This window comes from Octopus bimaculoides, chromosome 19 (genome assembly GCF_046866305.1).
Source record: "Octopus bimaculoides isolate indiv1 chromosome 19, ASM4686630v1, whole genome shotgun sequence".
Classification (NCBI taxonomy): Eukaryota; Metazoa; Mollusca; class Cephalopoda; order Octopoda; family Octopodidae; genus Octopus; species Octopus bimaculoides.
The window spans coordinates 46,240,450-46,264,378 of NC_142946.1; the positions used below are offsets into that span (position 1 = coordinate 46,240,450).

The following is a 23,929-nucleotide window of genomic DNA, read 5'->3' on the forward strand; positions in this document are numbered from 1 at the left end:
CTTAAATATTAAGTAGTAGTAGTAGTAGTAGCTGATTTAGGTACAAGGTCAGCAGCTTTTAGGAAGAGTTAGTTCGATATTATCGACCCCAGTACATGGCTGGCACCTTATTTTATCAATCCCGAAAGGGCGAAAGGCAGAAATTAACCTCGGCGGAATTTGAACTCACAATGTAAAGAGCCGGAGCAGATACAGCAAGGCATTTTTGCCCGAGGCTCTAACGATTCGACCAAATCGGCGACCGACGATTGGATATTATTGAGGAAGCCAATGAATAAAGAAATGGCGATGGTGTTAAACAAATATATGAGACTTGAAGGAAGGCGCTCCGTCTAAGAGCAACCAAATACCCTCTCGGATACAAAATTATCCTGGCTACCAAGTGGAAGTTCCTTGTGTATAGGAACATGCTGGAAATACGTTCGTTCCCTTGAACCATGATCAGAATTCCCAGCAACCTTTCAACAAATTTACCCCCATCGTTGCCATCAAGGGGAACTTAAGAAATGTCGATAAGGGCTTAGCCGAAGAGGAAATTGTCTGTCCCCTGTCAGTGGTTTTAATCGTGTCTATCAGCTCTTTTGGAAAAGACATCAGACAGATGAAACCTGCATGTCTGCCTCGATTAAAGGAAGGCAGCCGATTGCTGAATACGTTATATCCGCGATACAAACAGCTCGACAATGCTTGTACCACGCTGAATGGGGCGCGGAGGGCATGAGTACCAGCTAAGTAAGTACGAGCAGGACATGAGAGTGCCAGCTAAATGAGTACATGCTCTGCTCTGCTCTGCTCCCATCTGAGACAAGCCCGGCTCGCGGTACTACTGAGTCACGGTACTATTGAGTCTATCTATCACAAACCAACCATGCCCATTGTTAACATTGCTAGGCCAGGGATTTCTTGAAGTTACTCTTAGTTTTCGGAACAGACAAACCAGTTGATCCTTGGTCAGCACCCAGAGATTCCCCTGAGAACATCGTTGCTGTTTCCTCCCATTAAACCCACAGAAATGTTAACATGGAATCTCCTCCGGCCACATCGCCCGACTGGTAGAAGGCTGAGAGCTCTGAACGCCTGATAACATTTCAAGTGTATTAATTAATTAACATGAATATTTTCTTTAATTATAATATAGATTGTTTTGACCTTGGATATCATATTTCTAACTTTGTAATAACCTATTTTTGTTGTTGTTGTTTTTGTTTCTTTGCCCCAAGACATATTTTAGAAAAGTATAAAATGGTTAAGTTGTGACGTTCATGCATTTCCAAATAGTATTAGTGAATTAGCGTCAAACAAACGAAACCAGACGGCACTGATTTCGCCTGAAGCTAAGGTGAATGATTTTAATCGACTTAACAGCTTTCGTTTCAATTTTTTAAAGAATTTTGACATAATCGATTGAATCGTTCTATTGGGTCATATTTTATCGATCTCAGAACACGAAACTGTTTAGTCAAAAGTCCTTGTGTGGGTATGTGTGGTGGTGTGTGTGTACGTGTGTGTCTTTATATTGCAGGCTTTTAGTATTATGTCGTGTAGTATGTAAAGGGTAAAAGCTGGCTGTTGAACAGGGGAGATAACTCCAAATGATTGCGAAATTTGCTAACTGAGCGACTTGAATAGATTTATATGAGTTACTGAAATTTCTAAATTGTATTCAATAAAAATATTCTTAATCTTAAAAGAATATTCGAAAATGAGTTACTATAAAAAATAAAATTATCGCAATAACACTAACAACAATAAAATTAAATAGTCATAATAAATTTTAATTTATCTCAATGTTAGACATTACAAAGATTTCACTCTCAAGGTCACATTTCGTCTCCGGATTGTCCAAAAGTTCAAACAGGACATTTAACCAGGTCAGCGAGCAACTAGAACAGCACTCAGCAGTTTTAGGGTGCTGCCACTACCTACAGTTGTCAGTGGTTCCTATTCTGCAGGGATGGGCCTAATTATTTGAGGGTTTAAGTCGTACATTCAACTATCAACGTACTACCAATGACAGCTCTGTGTGTTTTGCGAAAGAAAGAGAGAGATCACCATTATTATCATTTTACATCCAATTTCCCTGGTGGTATGGATTGGACGGATATATATATATAAATATACATATTCGTGTATGTCCTATCATACATACACAATACGTATGTATCTAATTATTGTATCCCAACAATTATATATATATATATTTATATATATACATCGGAGTGAGCACAGAAATGTGAAACAAGGTGGAAAGAAGAGTACTCAAATATCAGAGGTAGAGTAATATGATTTAAAAGCAGAAAATATAACAAAAGCTGTTACTCAGAGTTTCACGTTTCCGCTCGTCGGACAGGTTTTGTTCTATTTTAACAAAACCTGTCCGATGAACGGGAACGTGAGACTCTGAGTAACAGCTTTTTCTTATATTTTCTACTGCTTTTAAATAAAGTGTATGTATGTATATGTGTATATATATATATATATATACATATATATACACACACATATATACACACACGTCTACTTATGTAACTTAATGGCGACCCTTTATCCATGTGTGTGCGCACGCATGCAAAATCATGCAACAGATGTGAAGTCACTCATCTACCCAACCACATAGTAACGAGTTCAAATCTCCCTTATGCATAAATATATATATATATGTATATATTTATGTACACACAGACTAATGTACCTCATGTCACATATAGGTAGTTACACACCCACACGCATATTTTCTTGTGTGTGTATAACAGGGATAAAAGGTATTAACAGTAAGACTCAATACTAGAATGCAGAGTCTATAATATTTAAATTAATAGTCGGGTGTATTTTCTAACATTAATACATATATATACACCATTGAGTGTTTCGTCTCATTCGGAAAAATCTTAAAATAATCCGTTATACAAAAGTAACAAAAGTTGAAGATTTAGCAACAAATGCCGATCTATCTCTCTATGTAATCATTTAACGTCCGCTTTCCATGCTAGTATGGGCTAGATGGTCGTGGCGGTCCGAGTTCGTTCTTTTTTTGGGGAGCGGTAGCTCCCAAAGACTGATGCTCGCATGTGCTATTTGAATCAGTTTCTACAACTGGGTGCCGTTACAACCGTCAACCACTCTACAGAGTATTCTGGGTGCATTTTCTTGTGGCACCAACGCCAGAGTGGTTGACTAGACCTCTGCACGACAGCATTAAAAACACCTCACAATTTTACACTTTCTTCTTAGAATTTGCCAACCTCGTTACATTATGAGCTGGGTTCATTTTGTTATATAACACATCATATATATATATATATATATATATATATATATATATATGGGGGGGGGGGTAGCAAGTGCATGTTCACAATTTGGCTGTACCACTAAATATATCTTGGTATTTCCCGAACAAAATGTTAAGTTTTTAATTCACCGACAGGAAAGCTTTTTTTTTCCATGATATAATCAGTTTATTCCTCAAGAAAAACGCATCTGAAATATCTGTAGTGAACATTAATTCATTTGCATTCTTTATCTATCTATCTATCTATCTATATATCTATCTATTTATCTCTCTCTTTCTATATATATATGAATGTATAATGCGCGTACGTATTTCCGAGCATACACTCGTTCGTCTTTATTATTATTATTATCAATCATTTATTAGTTTGAGAAAAACTTGTTAGCAATCGTCCTATCTGGCATCGAGTCTACTTAACTCTATTTTAACAGATTAGAGAAATTAACGCTGGAAATTGAAATATCTGTTGTTAATTGCTGATAGAGTACAGACTATTCACTACTGGTAAAACAATTGCGTTAAGTTCTTTTTTTCTTGTTTAATTATATAAGCCGATATCTTCAATTTATATCACCTTCGTATTTTAGTTCCCTTAAAATAGTTAATTTGTCGCTAATCTTTAATCCACTTCCAGGTATTTAAATCATAATAAAATTGTTAAAACAGGGATTATTTGAGAGAGAGAGAGAGAGAGAGAGAAAGAGAGAAACATCTGTCATTACGATAGAACATCTGTCGTCACGACAGAAAAGGTAAATATGATTAAAAGGTAGAATAAAAAATAATATTTTTCTTATCTGCCACACAGCCTAATTATATATATATATATATATATATATATATATATATATATATATATATATATATATATGCATTCTCTGAATGAACTGAACAGGTATTGACAGGAATGTGACAATATCGAGAAGCGAAACCGAAGTCTTGGTGTTCAGTGACGCAGCGGTGCTAATAATAATTCATTGGGGGTGATTAGACAGAAGGGTAATTTTTGTATGTCTGTGTATTTGGTGTGTGGATGTGGGAGGGGGGGGGGTCAGTCGATGGCATCTAATTCTTGTTTTATCGACCTTGGAGGCGTGAAAGACAAGGTCGACTTGACAGGGATATGAACTCACAGGGAAACCACGATTAAACTGCTTCTATTAAAATCATTAAGTCCGATGAAGCAGCGTCGTCTTTTCAATAACGTCAGATCATTTATACTCAACTGTACAACACATTTAAAACAATGTCACTTGAGGTCCTCTAAGACTTTTATTTATTCAAATAAGCTTGTAAACCTATTCAGATTTAATGAAATCAATGTGTTATTTATAACCTAAGTCAGTACTGATCGAGCAGGCAGTTAAAGGCCTGCCAACCGTGACTGTCTCTTCTTTTTAAGAGTTATTTGTTTGGGATAGTCAAGAGTGATTTTAGGGCGAATCGGCTGCGATTTCTAGCAGATTGAGTCATCATGTAGCGGTTCTTCTGTTAAATCGGTTAGTTAAGACTGACACATCTCTCCCTCAAGTATTTTCTTCACTCAATAAAGACTTCTAGTTGGTCCGTATATAGCATTCATGGGAACACTGCGGCGCACCTACTGCTGAGCCATGCCTCATGCGGACCGCTTCTCGAAAAAGGTTGCCCACCCATGAGATAGATAGATAGATATTGGCTAAGAAAATGGAATGGCAAATCCAAAATCGCAGTCTTCAGCAAACGCAATAATGTTAGATAATTCAAATGGTTGTCCTTCAGGCCCTCTCGAAATTCACCTCAAAAGGTCAAGAATTTTGATCTGTCACAGTACCTCGCGAACGAAAAATTTTAAATAGAAGCTAGCTGACAAAAAGTTCAGTCAATTACGTTTCGATCAAAATTTATAAAATATTCAAATGTGGAAAAAAAAAAAAAGGACAAAACAAAATTATAATAAAAGATCGATGTTTAGACGAAGATAAAGAACTCTATCGACCCTTCGAGTGAGAATTAAAGCCCGTCTTAAACTGGTTTTACAAGGTTTTTTCCTTCTCTCTCTTTACATAAGCAACTAACAATTGTTTAAATAGTTATTCTGCAACACAATTAACATTTTAATGCATTTATATTTTATAATTATCATTAACTTAATTATTGCTTCTGGTTATTCTAAAGCTTTAAAAATGACCATTATGTTCTTCCAGAACCTATTATTCTGCATTAAAAACAAACACAACAACCTTATTTTACCTATTTTCTCACCTTTTTACTCTGATAAACAGCAATTTTAACAGATAGACACACGCGTGCAGCGAGTGGGTTTTCTTTTGATAAACCGATAATGGGCAAGTAGGGTGGAGGGACTTTCTTAAGCGGTCCCCTTTGGGCTTTAATGTAACAATCAACTAAACGATTGCGCTAAAACAGTGGACCGTTATATAAGAAACCGAAATCATAAACAATATATATCGTATTTACTCGTGCTATAAGTCGCACCCCATTTTTTCCCCCAGTTAAGATCAAGTATAATATAGAGCGACTGATACACGAGGATCTACATATGATTCTTAAATACCACAATCCATTATATATATATATATATATTGGTGTTATTATGAAAGTGTCAAGGTGGCGAGCTATCAGAGTAGCTAGCACGCCGCTATTTTACGTTTTGAGTTCAAATGCCGCCGAGTTCGACTTTGCCATTCATCGTCTCGAAATCGATGAAATAAAGTATCAGCTAAGCATTGAGGTTGATGTAATCGACTAGACCCCTCCCCCGCCAAACTACAGGTCTTGTGCCTGTAGTAGAAAGGACTATTAAAGCCTTATTAACCGAAATGCTATCTATCGATTAGAAATTGGTTTCAGAAGTTCGAATTGCTAAAATAAATCGTGGTGTCGAGGAATGACCTTTCCAGTGCAGTGACCCAAGTTGTAAAACAAACTAGGACAACGAACTCGCAGCGATGTTCTTTTACAATAAGATAAGATAGAAAAAAATAATAAAAAAGAAAAAAATGTGCCGATCAACAGAATTAAGAAGGATACCAAGAGATGACATTTAACGAAAACATGTTATATTATACATCTTTTTTTGTCCTTTAGATGAAATGAAAAAAAACAAACTATTAGGTGGAAGGGTGGAGGGACGGAAAGATAAATAATTTAAGATAAGATAAAAAGAAATAATATATGTGGGGTGGGGGGAATTAAGAAAAGGAAAAAAGACAAGACAGTATTAGGTAATGTTTGAAATAAGTGTGTGTGTGTGTGTGTGTGTGAGAGAGAGATGGGGGTGGATAAGTGAGAAATACGTCATTGGAGGGGAGTAATAGGATAAGATATGAACACGGTGAGTGTAGTAAGACACGACGGAGAAATAGTTTATTTCAATAAAAATTATCTTTGTAATACCATGTAAATCACTGAAAAACTAAACGGATTAGAAAAACCACAGAAATAACTACTTTAAAATGACATTTAAGTAGAGACGGAGAGAAAGAAAGAAAAGAAAAGAGAGAGAGATGTTAGAACGAGGAAAATTTTTTACTCCAAATTTAACCATCACCATTTCTAAAAAGATATCTTTTTTTTAAAATATGAAATGAACTAAACTAAAAGAAAAAAAAAAGATCGAACCTCCGTAAGAAGTAGCTACACGATCGAATCACACATAGGTGGTGCTGCTACACACACGATCATCATCATCTAACGACTACAAAACCTGTCTTAATTGAGACCATAAATATCTTGGTTTTGTATCGTTACGTTACGCCTGGTGCTCTGACATTGGCGGTTTCGACGCTCATTTATTCCAACCGATAAGTTTTCATATAAATTAAATAACCCACACGTAATATAAGCCATCATCGATTCTTATTATTGCAACATTTGGCTACAGTTTTTATCTATTTATTTTTTACCGCATTTAACAACGATATAAATAACGAAGGCTGTAACGCAGAGTGCTAGAGAGAGAGACCGAGGGAAAATTTCTAGATAGAAATCGATAAATAGAGTGGATAAAAGCTCGAGAAAGAAGCCAGTGGAATCAGTTATGAACAGAAAAGAGTGTTAAGGAATAGGCGTATATCGATTCCATCCATATTGCAAAAACATGAACGATCGAGAAGAGGGTTAATAATGAGCTTAAACAGGAGACTTCTTTCGCTCTTAATTTCATCCTTAACGGTTTTATTATAAAGAGGAACAAAAAAAAAAACAGAGAAAAAGAAAGAAAATGGTTTGACATGTTTGGACTACAAGTTATTTATTGCTTCTTAACCAGGTTCGATCATAGGCAGTCGAGGAATTTAAGGATGAAAGGAAAACAAAATCTTGGTAGGGAAGAAATAGAATTCAGAATAAAGGCTGAGAGGAGGAGGAATGAACGCAGGAGGGGTAAAAATGTAGGAAAACTACTATTGCACTGTTGCAGAATAGTGGAAAGCAGTGTGTCTCTATAAACCAAAACAAACATCAATTGATTTATCTCGACAGTTCGAAATATATTAGCAATATTAAATTAAGGGTCAGAGATAATTTGATTGTGATATTTAACGGATAATCCCGTAAAGCAGTAAGTCAATGTCATTTACTGATAAAATATATTAAAATAAACGGGGTGTGAGGAGTCGATGTGATTACTAATGCAGCGAGAGAGGCTGCTCTGAAAAGTAACAACGGTAATATCGATGATAAATAATTATTAATATAAATATAAACCAATCACTGATCTATTAATTGTTAACAAATAGAGAAAGTGACGTTATAGATGATGCTAACGTTAAGCTTTGTATCAGCTGTCCAGAGCAAAGTGAAAGCAGAAATCATCTTCGATCTGTTTCACCTTCATTCAGTTGCTTCAGCTAGCGTCAAGGTTACGAGCAAAGAATCCGACAGAGGAAATTTCCTCGAAATCAAGCGCTCGCTTTCGGGAAACAAATGAAGATTAAAACAAACCTCCATGTATTTTCATTTAATGAAGGGAAAATATTTGAGATTTTTTTTTTTATTCTTGTTATTATTATTATTATCAAAAACAAACAATACAAATAAATTTAACCTCTGCAAACACTGCACACTATATCGATGTGCATTCAATGAATACGGCAGAAGTGGACAGGGTTGTTTTCAATGACATATAGAATTAGCTGATTTCCCCAGATCCATTTGCTTTGAGTGTCCTAAACAGACATTATGGTATTTCAGCAAAAAAAAAAAAAAAACAATAGGTTAAAAGCAAACGGGCCGACGAGGGAGCAATGACATGGAAGACTCGTACGAAGCATGAGACCATTTATAAAAATTACTTAATTAAGGTCAAACATTTAAACGTACTTTTCTATCTAGGTTGGATTTTGGAGGGTGGGGATAATAAATTAATTTCATTTTCACATAATTTTAATCTTAAATGTAAGTAGATCGAACGATTTTTTTTTTTTTTTCGTAAATACCAATTAAGGCGGTTAGAAAAAAAATTACTTTGAAAATATATCAAGTCTCACTGAAGCTCGATGAAATATAATACCTTAGCGATACATTAACGAGGGGATCGTTAGACAAATCTTAAAAGAAGAAAAGCAAAATACATTGCAATTTATCAGATAAAGATGCGAAAATTATTAACAAATAAAGAAATATTTCTTAATAGTTAAAATTTAGCAGAAAGCAAACATAAAATACAACCTACCCCAGCTTTTACCAGTTCGTCCACACACCTCACCAGTATCGCGGTTGTAAAGAAATACTAAAAAATCATCCAAACTCTGTCGAAACCCCACTTGACTAGGGGCAGAAACCGGATCGACATCAGAACTAGCCATCTCTAAAAATTACGCTGTGGTAATGGAGTTTAGTTGTTCCTGAAATCGGCCACACGACGCCAGAGATCTCTCCCGGAGTGGTACAAGGCTGCTGCAATTACTAACAAGCACTGAGCTTTTTCAACCAATTAGAGTTCGATGTTCCAAGCACTACTTCGGTAATATCCGTCGCTGAAAAGTCGTCACTGACGGAATGTTACGAAGTCGTCCGAATTGTTACGTACTTTTGCTAAATTGATTGTTGCAATCGATAGACTTCATTTAAAATTTTTCTTTCTTAATGTCGTGTTTAGCTGGCGATAAGGTCACGTGTTACTTATGCCATGATAACACTTCGCTAATGGCTGCTACCTTGAGGGTACTAGCACCATTAATTACTCGCTGATAACCGCTGGACGAATCATTAATTTATGTGTTCGTCTCCGACGAAATATTTTCATCTCAGATTTCGTTCAGAGCCTCCAGACAATACAACAGTTAATTCGGACAAGTCCATCATTATTATTATTATAAGACAGGTGCTCGAACGAACCCCTCTCCCTATACCATCTCTCTATCTTTCTTCTCTTCACTCTATAGTAACTTGCTAGTTACTATTAATAACATTTTAATTTTAGATTCAACATAATAGATTGTGAATTTCACTTTAATAAAAATAATTAAGTTGTATCTAAGCTACTGACTACTACTAAGTCCTTGAGGGTCATTCGTGTTGGCAATATAACAGACGACTGTGAAAACTGAAATTGTAATTACACAAGAAAGCTAGTCTGTAAAAGTCTTCCCACCTTTTATACTGAATCAAACAAATACATATTATTTAACTTGCAGAGTAAATATAAACGATTCCCTTATTGTAACCTTCCCATTTAATTTATAGCTTTCTTGAAATAAATATGTCACACAATCTATTTTCACCTGCCCTATAAATTCAGAGCTTTGTACCTGCTGTGAAATAATTATTGTTTCTATTAGAAACCTTAAATGGAGGTAGGTACCTTATAGTAATTCTTCGTTTAACCCTTTTCTTGCCGTATTTCTGTTGAAATACACATTTTCAGAATAATGAAGGATTTAATAAAATAACTTTGTCATTATTAACCTAGTGTTTGGAACATGGATTAACATGAAATTTGGATGGAAGGATTTAATGTAGATCACTTTAAAATGTCGACTTTGCCTTTCATCCTTTCAGGGTCGATTAAACAAGTACCAGTTATTCACTGGGGTCGGTGTAATCAACTTAATCCCTTTGTCTTTCCTTGTTTGTCTCCTCTATGTTTAGCCCTCTGTGGGCAATAAAGAAATATATATATGTAAGAGTTTATATTGGGGATGGTGGAAAAAAGTCTATTGGGCTAGGTGCTCACCATGTTGGGGAATGTGTATTTGTTTGTGGGTGCGTTAGTGTATGCTCTGGTCGAACTCCTTGCCAGACTCGAGAGTATTGGTGGAGGGCCAAAGTTGGGGGACTGGTGATTATAGTTATGATGGGGCATGCAGGTATGATAGGATGTACTTCCTTTCATGTTAGCAAGGATTAAAAATTTCACTTCTGCTATTCAGGTAAATGCCTGGGTGTTGGGTGCTCTTTAAAATCACTCTTTTCTCAGCCAGGCATAACCTGCACTTCCTGCTGCTATTGAAGTATGGTTTCATGTTCAGGTATAAGAAATACTTACTGAAAAATTTTGGTGACAGGTGTTGTGATGGTGAACTAAGATTTCCATGAAGTGAATTTCCTGTGTGATTCTCACCCCCTCTTCTCCATGTCCCTCACTCAACACATATGTGTATGTGTGTCTCCATGACCACAACCACTTGACAACTGGTGTTAGTGTATTTACATCCCCATAACTGAGCAATTTGGCAAAAGTGTCCAATAGAAAAAGTACCAGGCTTTAAAAAAAAAAAATTTTTAATTAATAGTTCCATATTTAAGAGATGAGGAATTATGGACATTATTTACATTTGATGGATATTTGTCCTCATCTTGTTTGGTGTAGTGGTTAAGAGCGTGGACTTCTAACCCCAAGACTCCAAGTTTGATTCCAGGCTGTGACCTGAATAATAATAATAATAATAATAATAATAATAATAATAACATTGAAAAATACCTTAGGAATGAGAACCCAGTTTTGAAATTTCCTCAAGACACCTGATGAAGGTTGGAGGGTATATCAGTTGAAACGTGTTAACAACAAACAAGATGAGGACAAATATCCGTCAAATTTAGAAAATAATGTAAATAACGTACATAATGTAAAAAATTAATACTTGCGTTGATTCATTCGACTAAAAATTCTTCAAGGTGGTGCCCCAGCATGGCCACAGTCTAATGACCGAAACAAGTAAAAAGTTAATAGGAAAAAAAAATAAATAAAAGCATGGACCTATTAATAACAGACTCAAATTGAATACCTTTAAATATTTAAAACTAATTAAATGAAAGTTCTCTATCCACTTGATTAACTTGAATGTTAATTAATAGATTTAGAGTTTTCTTTTTAAAAATTGACAATTTGATAAGTTTTCGTTTATCTCTTTTATTTTTATAATTATATTATTATCATTCATTTAATCAATTTTGTTAATTTCATTATCTCTTGCTTAATTGCAATTTTCTGCCTTGCATCCAATTTCCATCTTTTATTTTCTAGCTTCTTTTTCTTGTTTTCTTCATTGGACAGCGGCCATACTAGGATTCTGTATATATAAGGGTGTGTATCTTTGTGTCTGTGTTTGTCAGTCACCATTGTTTGACAACCGGTGTTGGTGTATTTACATTCCTGTAACCTAGCGGTTTGGCAAAATATATTGATAGAATAAGTACCAGGCTTTTACAACGAAATAATAAGTACCAGATTGATTTCTTTGACTAAAATTCTTCAACACAGTGCCCCAGCATGACCATAGTCTAACGCGTGAAACAGGTAAACGGTTAAATGGCAAAAGATTTAATAAAATAAAAGGAGGATATAAAGTTCTTTTTTTAAATGACTCTTTACTCTCTTACTCTTTTACTTGTTTCAGTCATTTGACTGCGGCCATGCTGGAGCACCGCCTTTAGTCGAGCAAATCGACCCTCCAGGACTTAGTCTTTGTAAGCCTAGTACTTATTCTATCGGTCTTTTTTGCCGAACCTCTAAGTTACAGGGATGTAAACACACTAGCATCGGCTGTCAAGCGATGTTGGGGGGGGGGACAAACACAGACACACACACACATATACATATATATATACATATATACGACGGGCTTCTTTCAGTTTCCGTCTACCAAATCCACTCACAAGGCTTTGATTGGCCCGAGGCTATAGTAGAAGACACTTGCCCAAGGTGCCATGCAGTGGGAATGAACCCGGAACCATGTGGTTGGTAAGCAAGCTACTTACCACACAGCTACTCCTACGCCTATAAAGTTTATAAAGTTTTTTTTTTTTTAAATGACATAAATAATTTTTTTTTAAAAAAGGGGAAATGAAACAATATTGCAATGTTAAATAACATCTTTTTTTTTTTTCAAAAAAAAAAGTTGTTTTTAAGTGATACAAATAAAATAAAAATGAAGACAACAAAGCAAAACAAAAAAAAAAAAACAAACAGAAGACAAAACAAACAATATCATTCGCCAGTGATATTATTATCACTGAAGGTTAAAACTTTAGAAGTCACCTAGAAGCGTACAGACTTAAAGTCATGCCATTGTCATTTACACAAGTTAAACACAAACACCTTTCTGTTGCTGTGCTGGCTTCTGTCAGCCAACACAGATTATGTAAGTTGATTGAGTTATTTTCCGTATGAAGTCCATTGTTCACTGGTGTTGTTAACCCATGTCTGAAAGTGGTTTGTGTGACATACATTTTTTTACACTGTATTAAGAAGAGATTCCGCCACTGGTTATTAAATTAATGTATCGCAAATATTTCCCTCATTTGCCCAAAATATAATTAACAGGGGTGTAAATGAATTAGGTAAATTATTTTATCCTGCTGTTATTAATTTATCACATCTTTCTTTTATCATGTTTCAGTCGTTGGACTGTGGCCATGCTGGGGCACTGTCTCGAAGAATTTTTAGTCAAACGAATTATCCCCAGAACTTATTTTTTTTTAAAGCCTGTTACTTATTCTATCAGTCTCTTTTGCCAAACTGTTAAATTACAGGGATGTAAACACACCAACACCTGTTGTCAAGCAGTGGTGGTGGACAAGTGTAGACTCAAACACATACATGATGGGCTTCTTTCAGTTTCCATCTACCAATTCCACACATAAGGCTATAGTTGAAGACACTTGCCCAAGGTGCCATGCAGTGGGACAGAACCTGGAACCATGAGGTTGAGAAACAGACTACCTACCCCGCAGTCACAGCTGTGCCTTCATATCACAGTTTTTCTTTTATCACAGCATGTCTTATCACGGTGTAGTGTTATGTTTATTTGGTGGTATGTTTATCAGAATATACTCAATGATAACAAGAGATGTACAATGTTGAAGACAAGAGGCTTAAGTATAGCTGTGTGGTTGAGAAGGTTGTTTCCCAACTGCATGGGTTTGGGTTCAGTCCCATTGCTTGGCACCTTGGGCAAGTGTATTTTATTATAGCCCCAGGCTGACCAAAGCCTTGTGAGTGGATCTGGTAGATGGAAACCAAAAGAAACCTGTCAGACACACACATGTGCGCATGCACACACAGACACGCATACACATGCATGCATGTGCATGCATATACACACACATGCAGATACACACGCACAAACATGCATGCATGCACACATGCATGTGCATGCATATACACACATATACATGTATTTGTGTATGTGTGTGTGTGTGCATGAGCATGCGTATCTTCTTGTCATGACGTCACGTGATAGTAGTAAATGAGCGTCCTTCATTTCCAATCATTATCGTCATCATTATTATCATCATCGTTTAACATCCGCTTTCCATGCTGGCCAAAACAGACAATGGAACCTGATGCAACCCTTGGTTTTACCAGTTCCCATCAAACTGCCCAACCCAAGCCAGCATGAAAAACAGACGTTATATGATGATGATGATGAGGAGAATGATCGCACAGCCATCTTTCAATACTGGAGAAATAAACTGGTAAAGTCGATAAATTCAGTTTGCCTGCAAACATTCCTTTCCATATGTTATTTGGACAACGGTAGACATAATTCTAAATGCTTTGGTTCAATTAGCTGAAAGAGAATCGCTCTGGGACTGGCACGCAATTAGTATGTCTGTTGGCAACAAACTCAGGTCTTAGCCATTCTGTCTTGTCTATTTTTAGCATCATAAAACACAATCAGGACTTCAGAGACATTTACATCATTTAAAAATTTATAGCGGCTATGTGGTTTAAGCAGCTTGCTCCCCAACCATGTGGACTTGGGTCCCATCCCACCACTGTGCAGCATGTTGGCAAGTGTTTTCTACTAGAGCCCAGTGCCAACTAAAGCCTTGTGAATTTGGTAAACAAAAACCGAAGTCAGACCATTGTATGTTTGTGTGTCTGTATATATATATATATATATATATATATATATATATATATATATATATATATATACATACATACATGTATATGTGTGTGTGTGTGTATATATATATATATATATATATATATATATATATGTATGTATGTATATATATATGTGTGTGTGTGTGGTGTATATATATATATATATATATATATATATATATATATATATATATATATATATATATATGTATAAAAATATATTTATGTATGTATGTATGCATGCATGCATGTATGTATGTATATATATATATTTATTTATATTCATATGTGTATGTATGTATGAATGTATGTGTGTGTGTGTGTGTGCATGTATGTATGTGTGTATGTGCATGTCCTTGAGTTGACATCATGTGGTAGTTGTAAGCAAGCATCATTGTCAAACAAGAGAAGTTGTTCATTTCCATGTGTTGCCATGGGGAAATATTACCTTGCTTGGAAACATGTGAAGGTTGGTGACAGGAAAGGCATCTGGTAGTAAGAAATCTGCTTCAACAATATTTCTGCTGACCAATGCTGGCACAGAAAAGTGGATGTTAAAACGAGGATGATGATGATGATGATGACAACGTTGATGATGACAACGATGATGATGATGATGATGATGACAATGATGTTGACGGCAAGGATGATGACAATGACAGCGATGATAATAATAGCAATGACAGCAACAACGATGATGACTATGGTGACGATGATGACGATGATGACAATGACGCCGATGACAATGACCATGATTTCATCTGACTGCATTAACTTCTACACCTTAATTGTATTAGAAAGCAATTTCATAAAATAGGAATTTTTAATGTGAACTAGTAAATTTGTGCAGAGTTAAAACCTAAAAAAGAAAAAAGAAAAAAAAGCCAAACTGGTATAAGAAAAATGGGCCCAGAGGTCATTGTTAATTCAGAGTAATTCATCAACATAATTTTCTTTCAAAATAACCAGGTGACATTGAATAGAAATGAGTTTTCTGCCGGCCTTCTCTATGACCCACTTTTCGTTATATTTTGCTGTTTGCCTTTTCTTTCAGTCGTGTCCCCCGTGTCCTTGAGAAAGTCATGGGCCTTGTCAGCCCCCAATTTGTACTGTGTTTGTGTAGAAATTTATGAAAACTTTCATTGGGTGGAATTGTGCCTCGTGTTCAAATTATGGAAAACCAGAAAGAAGCTACATGACCAAGATTGTAATTTAATACAAGTGACATACCTACATGTTTATAAAGGATTTATTATTTTCCTTTGTACTGATGTGCCCACCACCTGCATTGCAAGTTCATATACACCTGTAACCCACGTTTAATAGTAATGAGGTTCTTCACCCAGATCTAATGTTATATATATTTTACTGATTTCAGGTTGTTCGACAGGAAATTTATTTAATATAACATGTCTGCAATCAGTTTTGTTGCTGATAGCAATAGCAGATGCAGTGGTGACTTGTACTGACAGCAGGTTAGTTAAAACTTCACAAGATTCACCAAATGAATTAACAGAAGGAAAAAGCAAATTCTTACAGATTTTATTTATCTGTTATATTTTGTCATTAAGTATGATGTACAGTCTGTAGTCACCGGCTGTTTCCCAGTGGTAAATGGATGATAGTAATGTTTGTTTCAGGTGTAAGTGCTGTAAGAGATAGAAAAAGGTAGACGCATGGCATCTAGAGTGAAAACAAACTGTTCCTAAATGTTTAGTGAAGGGCAACAGTTCTAAGAACAGCAGCCACTTATATTAAACTCTGGGGTTTAATCTACATGAGGGCCTTTCAGTACAGGTTTTATGGAAGATGTTAAATATTCCATCTGTTAAAGAAATCAGTCAACCATAAAGCTAAACATTAAACCATTTTTGCTAGCTGGGTGGACTGCAGCAACAAGAAATGAAGTGTCTTGCTCAAGGGCACAATGTGCCACCAAGAATCAAACTCCCGACCTTATGACCATGGGCCCTGAATGCCCTAAACTCTAAGCCATGTGCCTTCATAATAAGGAATGACTTGGACTAATGGTCATTAACATAAACTTCTCTATGTACCAGACTTCTTATATATATATATTATTTTTTTCTTGAGCCCTAGAACCCCTCAGGTTGGTTACTGAGATTGCAACATTCTCCCTAAACAGGACACTGGTTTATTGCAGGGATCAAGACCGTTAAGTTTTGATGGGAGAGGACAAGTCAACTACATTGTCCCCACTACTTTACTTCACCAATTCTGAAAGGATGAAAAGCGAAGTTGACTTCAGTAGGATTTGAACTCAGAACATAAAGAACCACAAGAAATACTGTTAAACATTTTGTCCAACATGTTAGTGCCCCTACCAGCTTGCCTCCTTCTGTACTACACCTATCTCATATCATACTTCTTCACCCTGGGGTTTAATCTATACGAGAGCCTTTCAGTACAGGTTTTATGGAAGATGTTAAATATTTCATCTGTTAAAGAAATCAGTCAACCATAAAGCTAAACATTAAACCAAATCACAACCCGGTCTGACTACTTTTTTTGTTTATTTATATATTTTGGATAAGGCGGCAATCTGGCAGAAACGTTGGCGTGGTGGGCGAAATGCTTAGCGGTATTTCGTCTGTCTTTACATTCTGAGTTCAAATTCCGCCAAGGTCGACTTTGCCTTTCATCCTTTCGGGGTTGATAAATTAAGTACCAGTTGTGTACTGAGGTTCGATCTAATCGACTGCACACCCCACCTCACCCAAAATTTCGCGCCTTGTGCCTTGTGCATGCATGTGTATATATATCTATATATATATATATATATATATATATATATATGTATGTACATCATCATCATCACCATCATCATCATTTAACATCCGTTTTCTATGCTGTCATGGGTTGGTTAGTTTGATAGGAGCTGGTATGGTCAGGGGCTGCACCAGGCTCTTTATACATGTGTGTGTGTGTGTATGTATGTATAAACACACACATACATATATACATTCATACATATATATATATATATATATATAAAGCTGAAAAATAAGCTCCAGCATGGCCCCTTAACAGCAATGGTCAAAGCGAAATCAAAGTAAAATAATAATTTTATTTCCTTCCTTTTATGTTTTTATCTCATGTTTTATTTTGTTTTGCATTTTTTTTTGTTTTTATTCTTTTACTTTAGTTCTTTCTTTTTTTTTTCGTTTTCATTTTTTCTTACTTTCTCTCTTTCTGTCCTTCTTTCTTTCCTTTCCTTTCTTTTGTTCCGGTTCTGTCCTCCTCACGAAATTGGTTGAATAAAGTTGGCAGGAATTCACGAGATTCAGTTAAGTTTAGCCAAAAGTGAACAATAATGTAGCAGAGACTCACTGTTCTTGGATCAATGGGAGGTTAGGGTTAGGGTGAGGGGATAGAACCAGTTGTTGTTGTTGATGTTGTTGTGGTTGTGGTTGTTGTGTAATTAGGTTTCTTGAAAGACAGGTAGATGTTTGTTAAGGAGTAATTCACCTAAGCCTAGAGTGTTTGAGAGAGAGGGGGATGAAAGGGAGAGAGAGAGAGAGAGGGGGATGAAAGGGAGAGAGAGAGAGAGAGGGGCGAGGGTAAGAGTGGGAGAGAGAGAGGAAGGGAAGGAGATGAGGAGGGGGAAGTGTGAGAAGGAGAAAATGAGACAAGGCAGAGGGGGGAAATTTGGGTGAGAGGGAGATAAGGGTGGGGGGAGGGAAGGAGATAGGGACAGATAGAAAGAAAGAGACAGGGAGAGAGATAGAAAGAGAGAGAGAGATAGAAGAGGGGCAGACAAGGAGAAAGAGAGGTCTAAAGAAGAGAGATAGGAGGAGGAAGAAGTAAAGAGGAATGAATGAAGGCAGATAGGGTAAGTGAAGGGAGGAGGAGGAGGAGGTGATAAATGGTGGGAGGGAATGTAGAGGTTTATGGCGAGACAGGAAGTATATGAATTGAGAGAGAAAGGGTGTATATTGAGTGGGAGTGGGAGAGAAAGGGTGTATGTTGAGTGGGAGTGTGGGAGAAAAGGTGTATATTAGAATGTGGGAGAGGATTGATTGGAATCGGTTGTTTAGGTCTTGGTTGTTTGTCCCAGCCCTCATTGAACAGGCAAAATCTATTATTGAAGATGCTCCTGCCATGACCATCACGTTTTTTCTCAAGTCATATTGTTCCCAGGACTGCATTATGGAATAGATTGTTTTCTAGGACGGTGAGGCATGATTTGAGGGAGGTTTATTTTGGTTGCTATTTCTAGTAAGCTGAACGACCATGCAGGGAGGGAGAGGCTTCGTCCCTCATTGGTTCCATAGAGGTTGAGTGTGTAATGTGGAGTGGGAGGGAGGGAGAGGTGGGAGAAAGTGAGATAATTTCAGGCGGGGGGAAAGTATGAGGAAACACAGGAGGAAAGTGTATGAGTGAGAGAGAGAGAGACAGACAGACAGACAGTAACTTATCCATAGATAGATAGATAGATAGATAGATAGATAGATAGATAGATAGACAGATGTGTGTATGCTCTTTTACTCTTTTACTTGTTTCAGTCTTTCGACTGTGGCCATGCTGGAGCACCGCCTTTTAGTCGAGCAAATCGACCCCAGGACTTATTCTTTAGAAGCTTAGTACTTATTCTATCGATCTCTTTTGCCGAACCGCTAAGTTACGGGGACATAAACACACCAGCATCGGTTGTCAAGCGATGTTGGGGGGACAAACACAGACATACAAACATACACACACACATACATATATATATACATATATACGACGGGCTTCTTTCAGTTTCCGTCTACCAAATCCACTCACAAGGTTTGGTCGGCCCGAGGCTATAGTAGAAGACACTTGCCCAAGATGCCGCGCAGTGGGACTGAACCCGGGACCATGTGGTTGGTAAGCTAATTTTATATCATATATATATATATATATATATATATATATGTGTGTGTGTGTGTGTGTGTGTGTGTGTATATATATATATAAATATATATATATATATATATATATATATATATCATCATCATCATCATCATCATTTAACGTCCGCTTTCCATGCTAGCATGGGTATATATATATATATATATATATATATATATAGAGAGAGAGAGAGAGAGAGAGAGAGATGGAGAAGGCTGGAAAATTAGAAAATACAAAAGAAAAAAAGTATAGAAAAATGAAATTGAAAGAAAATAATAAAGAAAAAAAGATGAGAGTAAGGCAAAAAAAATGAAAGTAGAAAGGGAAAACAAAAGCTTGCAATAATGGTTTAAAGCCAAAAGAGATTTAAGAATCACTAGAATTGCTGAAAATTATCCAGAATTACAAAATATGGTTTGGTAATTCTGGGTTGAAGGTATCTCAAAAGGAAAAGAATAAAAAGTTTTATGTTCATATTGCCATGTTAGCATAAGTTAGGTGAGTTACTTGTTGGAGCAAATGTTTTTATCGTTAAATACCTTTCTTACTGTTCTCTGTGAATTTCCTTTTGTCAGTCAGTCAGGTTAACTAGAGTTGTATACCTTGCTCAAGGATTCAACTCCACCACCACCACCACCACCACCACCACCACCTCCTCATCAATGTTGCCATGAATCGGATAGTTTGACAGAATCTGGTGAGTCACAGGGCTGCATGGAACTCCAGTGTCAACTTTGCTATGGCTTCTATGGTCGGATCCCCTTCCTAATGCCAACCACTTTACAGTGCTTACTGGGTATCTTTGTCATGCCACCAGCACCAGTGAAGCTGGAGAAATACAAACATGTCCTTTGGGACCCAGCATAAATGGTGATAAGCTTGGGAAGTCCTAACACCCATGGCCCAAGAATTTCACATGATCACAGTCTATGGTAAGCAGCCCCACATCCAAGCAGAAAGAAATGCAACAGAATTCCAAGACTTTGGCAAACTTCTCCTCTACCCGCCATCTCTTTTCTCTCAATGGATTGAACTGATTCCAGTGTACAACCCTGGTATTTACTTCATCCATCTTGGAGGGATGTAAACTTCAAATATAAAGAGGATAAAATGGTGTCTGTCTGTCTGTCTGTTTGTCTGTCTATCTTCCACAATAGAGATATATTATCAATCCAGCTTTATTTCTTTATCTTTTTCTTTCCCAAACTTGTAATACTCTACCTATCTACCTGTTTATCTGTCTGTCTGACTGTTTGTCTGTATCTGTCTGTCTGTGTGTCTCTCTGGTCTATCTATCTATCTGTCTATCTATCTATCTATCTATCTACCTATCTATTTGTCTGTATGTCTCTCTGTCTGTCTGTGTGTCACTGTCTCTGTCTCCCCCCCACTCTCTCTTCCTCTCTCTCTCTCTCTACCTATTTGTACTCCTGCCTACCCATGTGTCTGTCTGTGTGTCACTGTCTCTGTCTCCCCCCTCTCTCTCTCTCTCTACCTATTTGCACTCCTACCTACCCATGTCTGTCGGTCTGTCTGTCTGTCTGTCTATCCACCCACCCCCCTACTGCACACAATCCTTCCTCCACTCCTTTTTTCTCTTACCTTCAATGCCTTCCCCTTCCTTCTCCCCCCTACCCCCACCCCCACCCCACAAGCATCTCAATCCTCCCACGCCAACCCTAGCAGGTTAACAATGCACCATCTCACACATACTACACTGTCAGCTTCAACCTAAATATCAGGTTTCCTCGTTCACAGTAGGCTCCCCCCCCCCCTTAGCTACCTGAATAACTCAGTCCGAATAACTCTTGTCCCTTCACTCACAACTTGAAGAATAAATAAAATGCACAGAGCCATGCAGGTTTCATACTCTAATTAAGTGCCCCTCCCCTCGCTTTCAAACTTTGACCTTGCTTCTAGGTGAAAAAAAAAAAAAAAGAAAGAAAAATCTATCCGTGTAATAATGGTTCTGGAGAGGGAGAATTTATGCGGGTCGCTCGATATGCTAGAAATGGCAGTCGAATCTCTAGGAAAAGGATGTGCACATTGGATAATGTAGTCTTAAAGGATAAGCTAATGCCCGAACAGATGGGATGGTCGTGGCTAGACTGTCTTTCTTTGAGCACAAGTCTACTTGAAGCTAAACAACTGCACAACAACTGAAAAATGATATATTCTAACAATTTCGATGCACTTTATCATCATCATTAAGATTGCTGCTGCTGCTGCTACTACTACTACTACTACTATTATTATTATTATTATTATTATTATTGTTATTATCTGGGGTCAATAGAATAAGAACCAGTCAAGTATTGGATCGATGTAATCGACTTATCCCCTCCTTTGAACTTGCTGGCTTTGTGCCAACATTTGAAACCATTAATAATAATAATAATAATAATAATAATAATAATAATAATAATAATGATAATAATAATAATAATAATAATAATTTAGGTACGGATAACAATATGTATATATAGATATAGTATGTATGTTTTGTGTGTGTGTGTACTTTGTATGCATTTTATATATGTGTGTGTGTCTATATATGTTTGCATATAATGTATGTATATTCTATATTTATATCTAGCAATATTATATCTATATATATACACACATATATATATGCAGATAATTTTGGTGCTCCAAAACTTTTGTTTGCATTCTGATTATGTAACTAATGCCCTTGACACAAATATGAATGACATATATTCTCCTCAAACAAGAAACAGAGAGAGAGAGAGAGAGAGAAAGACAGTAACTATATGTGGTCGTGTGGCTTGCTAGACATAGCAGCTAAACTTTAAACTTATAACCTACCATCTTACAAAAAAAAAAAGAATAGAAAATGACATTGAGAAATATAATCCCAGATGCACCGCCAGAACTAAAGAAGAGGTGGGCATGGCTGAAAGGCTTTTACCCATAGGTCTGTTGGATCAGGTTAACCTTGGGTTAAACATCAACAACAACACAGAATTTTTAATCTTCCTTTTCTACCTTGATAAAGAGAAGTCTTGGATTTTTGGAAAATATCATTATTGATATTTTGCTGGTTTAAGATGGTCAGCTGGCAAAATTGTTAGCATGCAGGGCGAAATGCTCAGAGGTATTTCGTTCATCTTTAAGTTCTGAGTTGAAAATCTGCCGAGGTTGGCTTTGCCTTTCATCTGTTCGGGGTCAATAAAATAAGTACCAATTGGACACTGGGGGTCAATGAAAACTTAATCTGCTCCCTCCTAAACTTTCTGGCCTTGTGCGAAAATTTGAGGTCAATGTTTTGTTGGTTTTAGTCCTTTGAGGTCCTGGAATATTTCTCTATACAACATAGGTGCGGGAGTGCTCCTAATTTTGACTAAAAAATTGTGAAGGCAGTGCCCCAGCATGGGCACATTCTAATGACTAAAGCAAATAAAAAATCAAAGATAAAAGATAGGAAGGTAGATGATGAATGATGATGATGATAGGGATGAAGAACACATGGAGGAGACTCATGAGGTGAAGCATATCAGATACCCGATGCCAGGGTCTGGTAAAACAGTACAGAAACCAGGGTGGGCATGTATGTTGCAAGGCAGCTGAAGCAGGGCAGCTGAAGCTGCAGAGAACATGACTGGTTGGCCTTAGATTCAGAGGAAAGACTGATGGTTTGCTGCCACTGGGACTTGATCCCGCCCCATTACACTTCTAATCTGGATCAGCTGAGTGAAGGGATTTCATCTATCACTGTCGATGCATTCCAGAGCATCTTTGAGATGTGTCTTTTTCGTTTTCCGGTTTTAACCTTCCACCTTTTATATCTACTTCTTTCTCACCTTTCCTCGCTTTATCTCTCATCCTGTTGTCCCATTTTTAGTTCGTTATGCCATGTGGGCAGCGCCTGATGATTGTGCTAGGAAACCAGACATGTTAAAAGATACTGTCTAGCATGCTCTCAACACATGAAACTAATAGTAACACATAAAAAACACATATATGTGTGTGTGTGTGTGTCATCATAATCATCATCATCATCATCATCATTTAACATCCACTTTTCATGCTGGCATGGGTTGGACGGTTTTGCTGAGGTCTGGCAAGCCAATGGGCTGCACCAGGCTCATATATATATATATATATATATATATATATATATATATATACACATACATACATACATACATACATACATACATACATATATGTATATATGCATGTATATGACCCTAGGCAGTTCAGATTTTGTATTCATCTAATTAAGATCTATAATTATGGAAGAGTGCACAACAATTCAACAGGCAGTAGGTGCTATGACTCTATGTGAATTAAACAGACAAGAAGAAAGCACCGCAACTATATCACATAAAAAAAGCTTTTGGAATCTTTACCACGAGTTACCACTACCTCCCTCTCTCTCT

General features: G+C 36.8%; 1 protein-coding gene and 1 long non-coding RNA gene across 2 annotated transcripts in view; one reads left to right on the forward strand and one right to left on the reverse strand.

Moving 5' to 3' along the window:
* Positions 1 to 9,211, reverse strand: part of LOC106877735 (sodium/potassium-transporting ATPase subunit beta-1) — a 39,696-nt gene extending 30,485 nt beyond the window's left edge. The window contains exon 1 of the mRNA XM_014926741.3: positions 8,967 to 9,211. Within this exon, the coding sequence (XP_014782227.1) occupies positions 8,967 to 9,099 (133 nt within the window). The 5' untranslated portion in view covers positions 9,100 to 9,211. The remainder of the gene's footprint in view (positions 1 to 8,966) is intronic.
* The window catches only part of LOC106877742 (uncharacterized), a 39,847-nt gene that overhangs the window by 4,354 nt on the left and 11,564 nt on the right, over positions 1 to 23,929 (forward strand). The window contains exon 2 of the long non-coding RNA XR_016237429.1: positions 16,009 to 16,105. This is a non-coding gene — a long non-coding RNA (uncharacterized LOC106877742). The remainder of the gene's footprint in view (positions 1 to 16,008; positions 16,106 to 23,929) is intronic.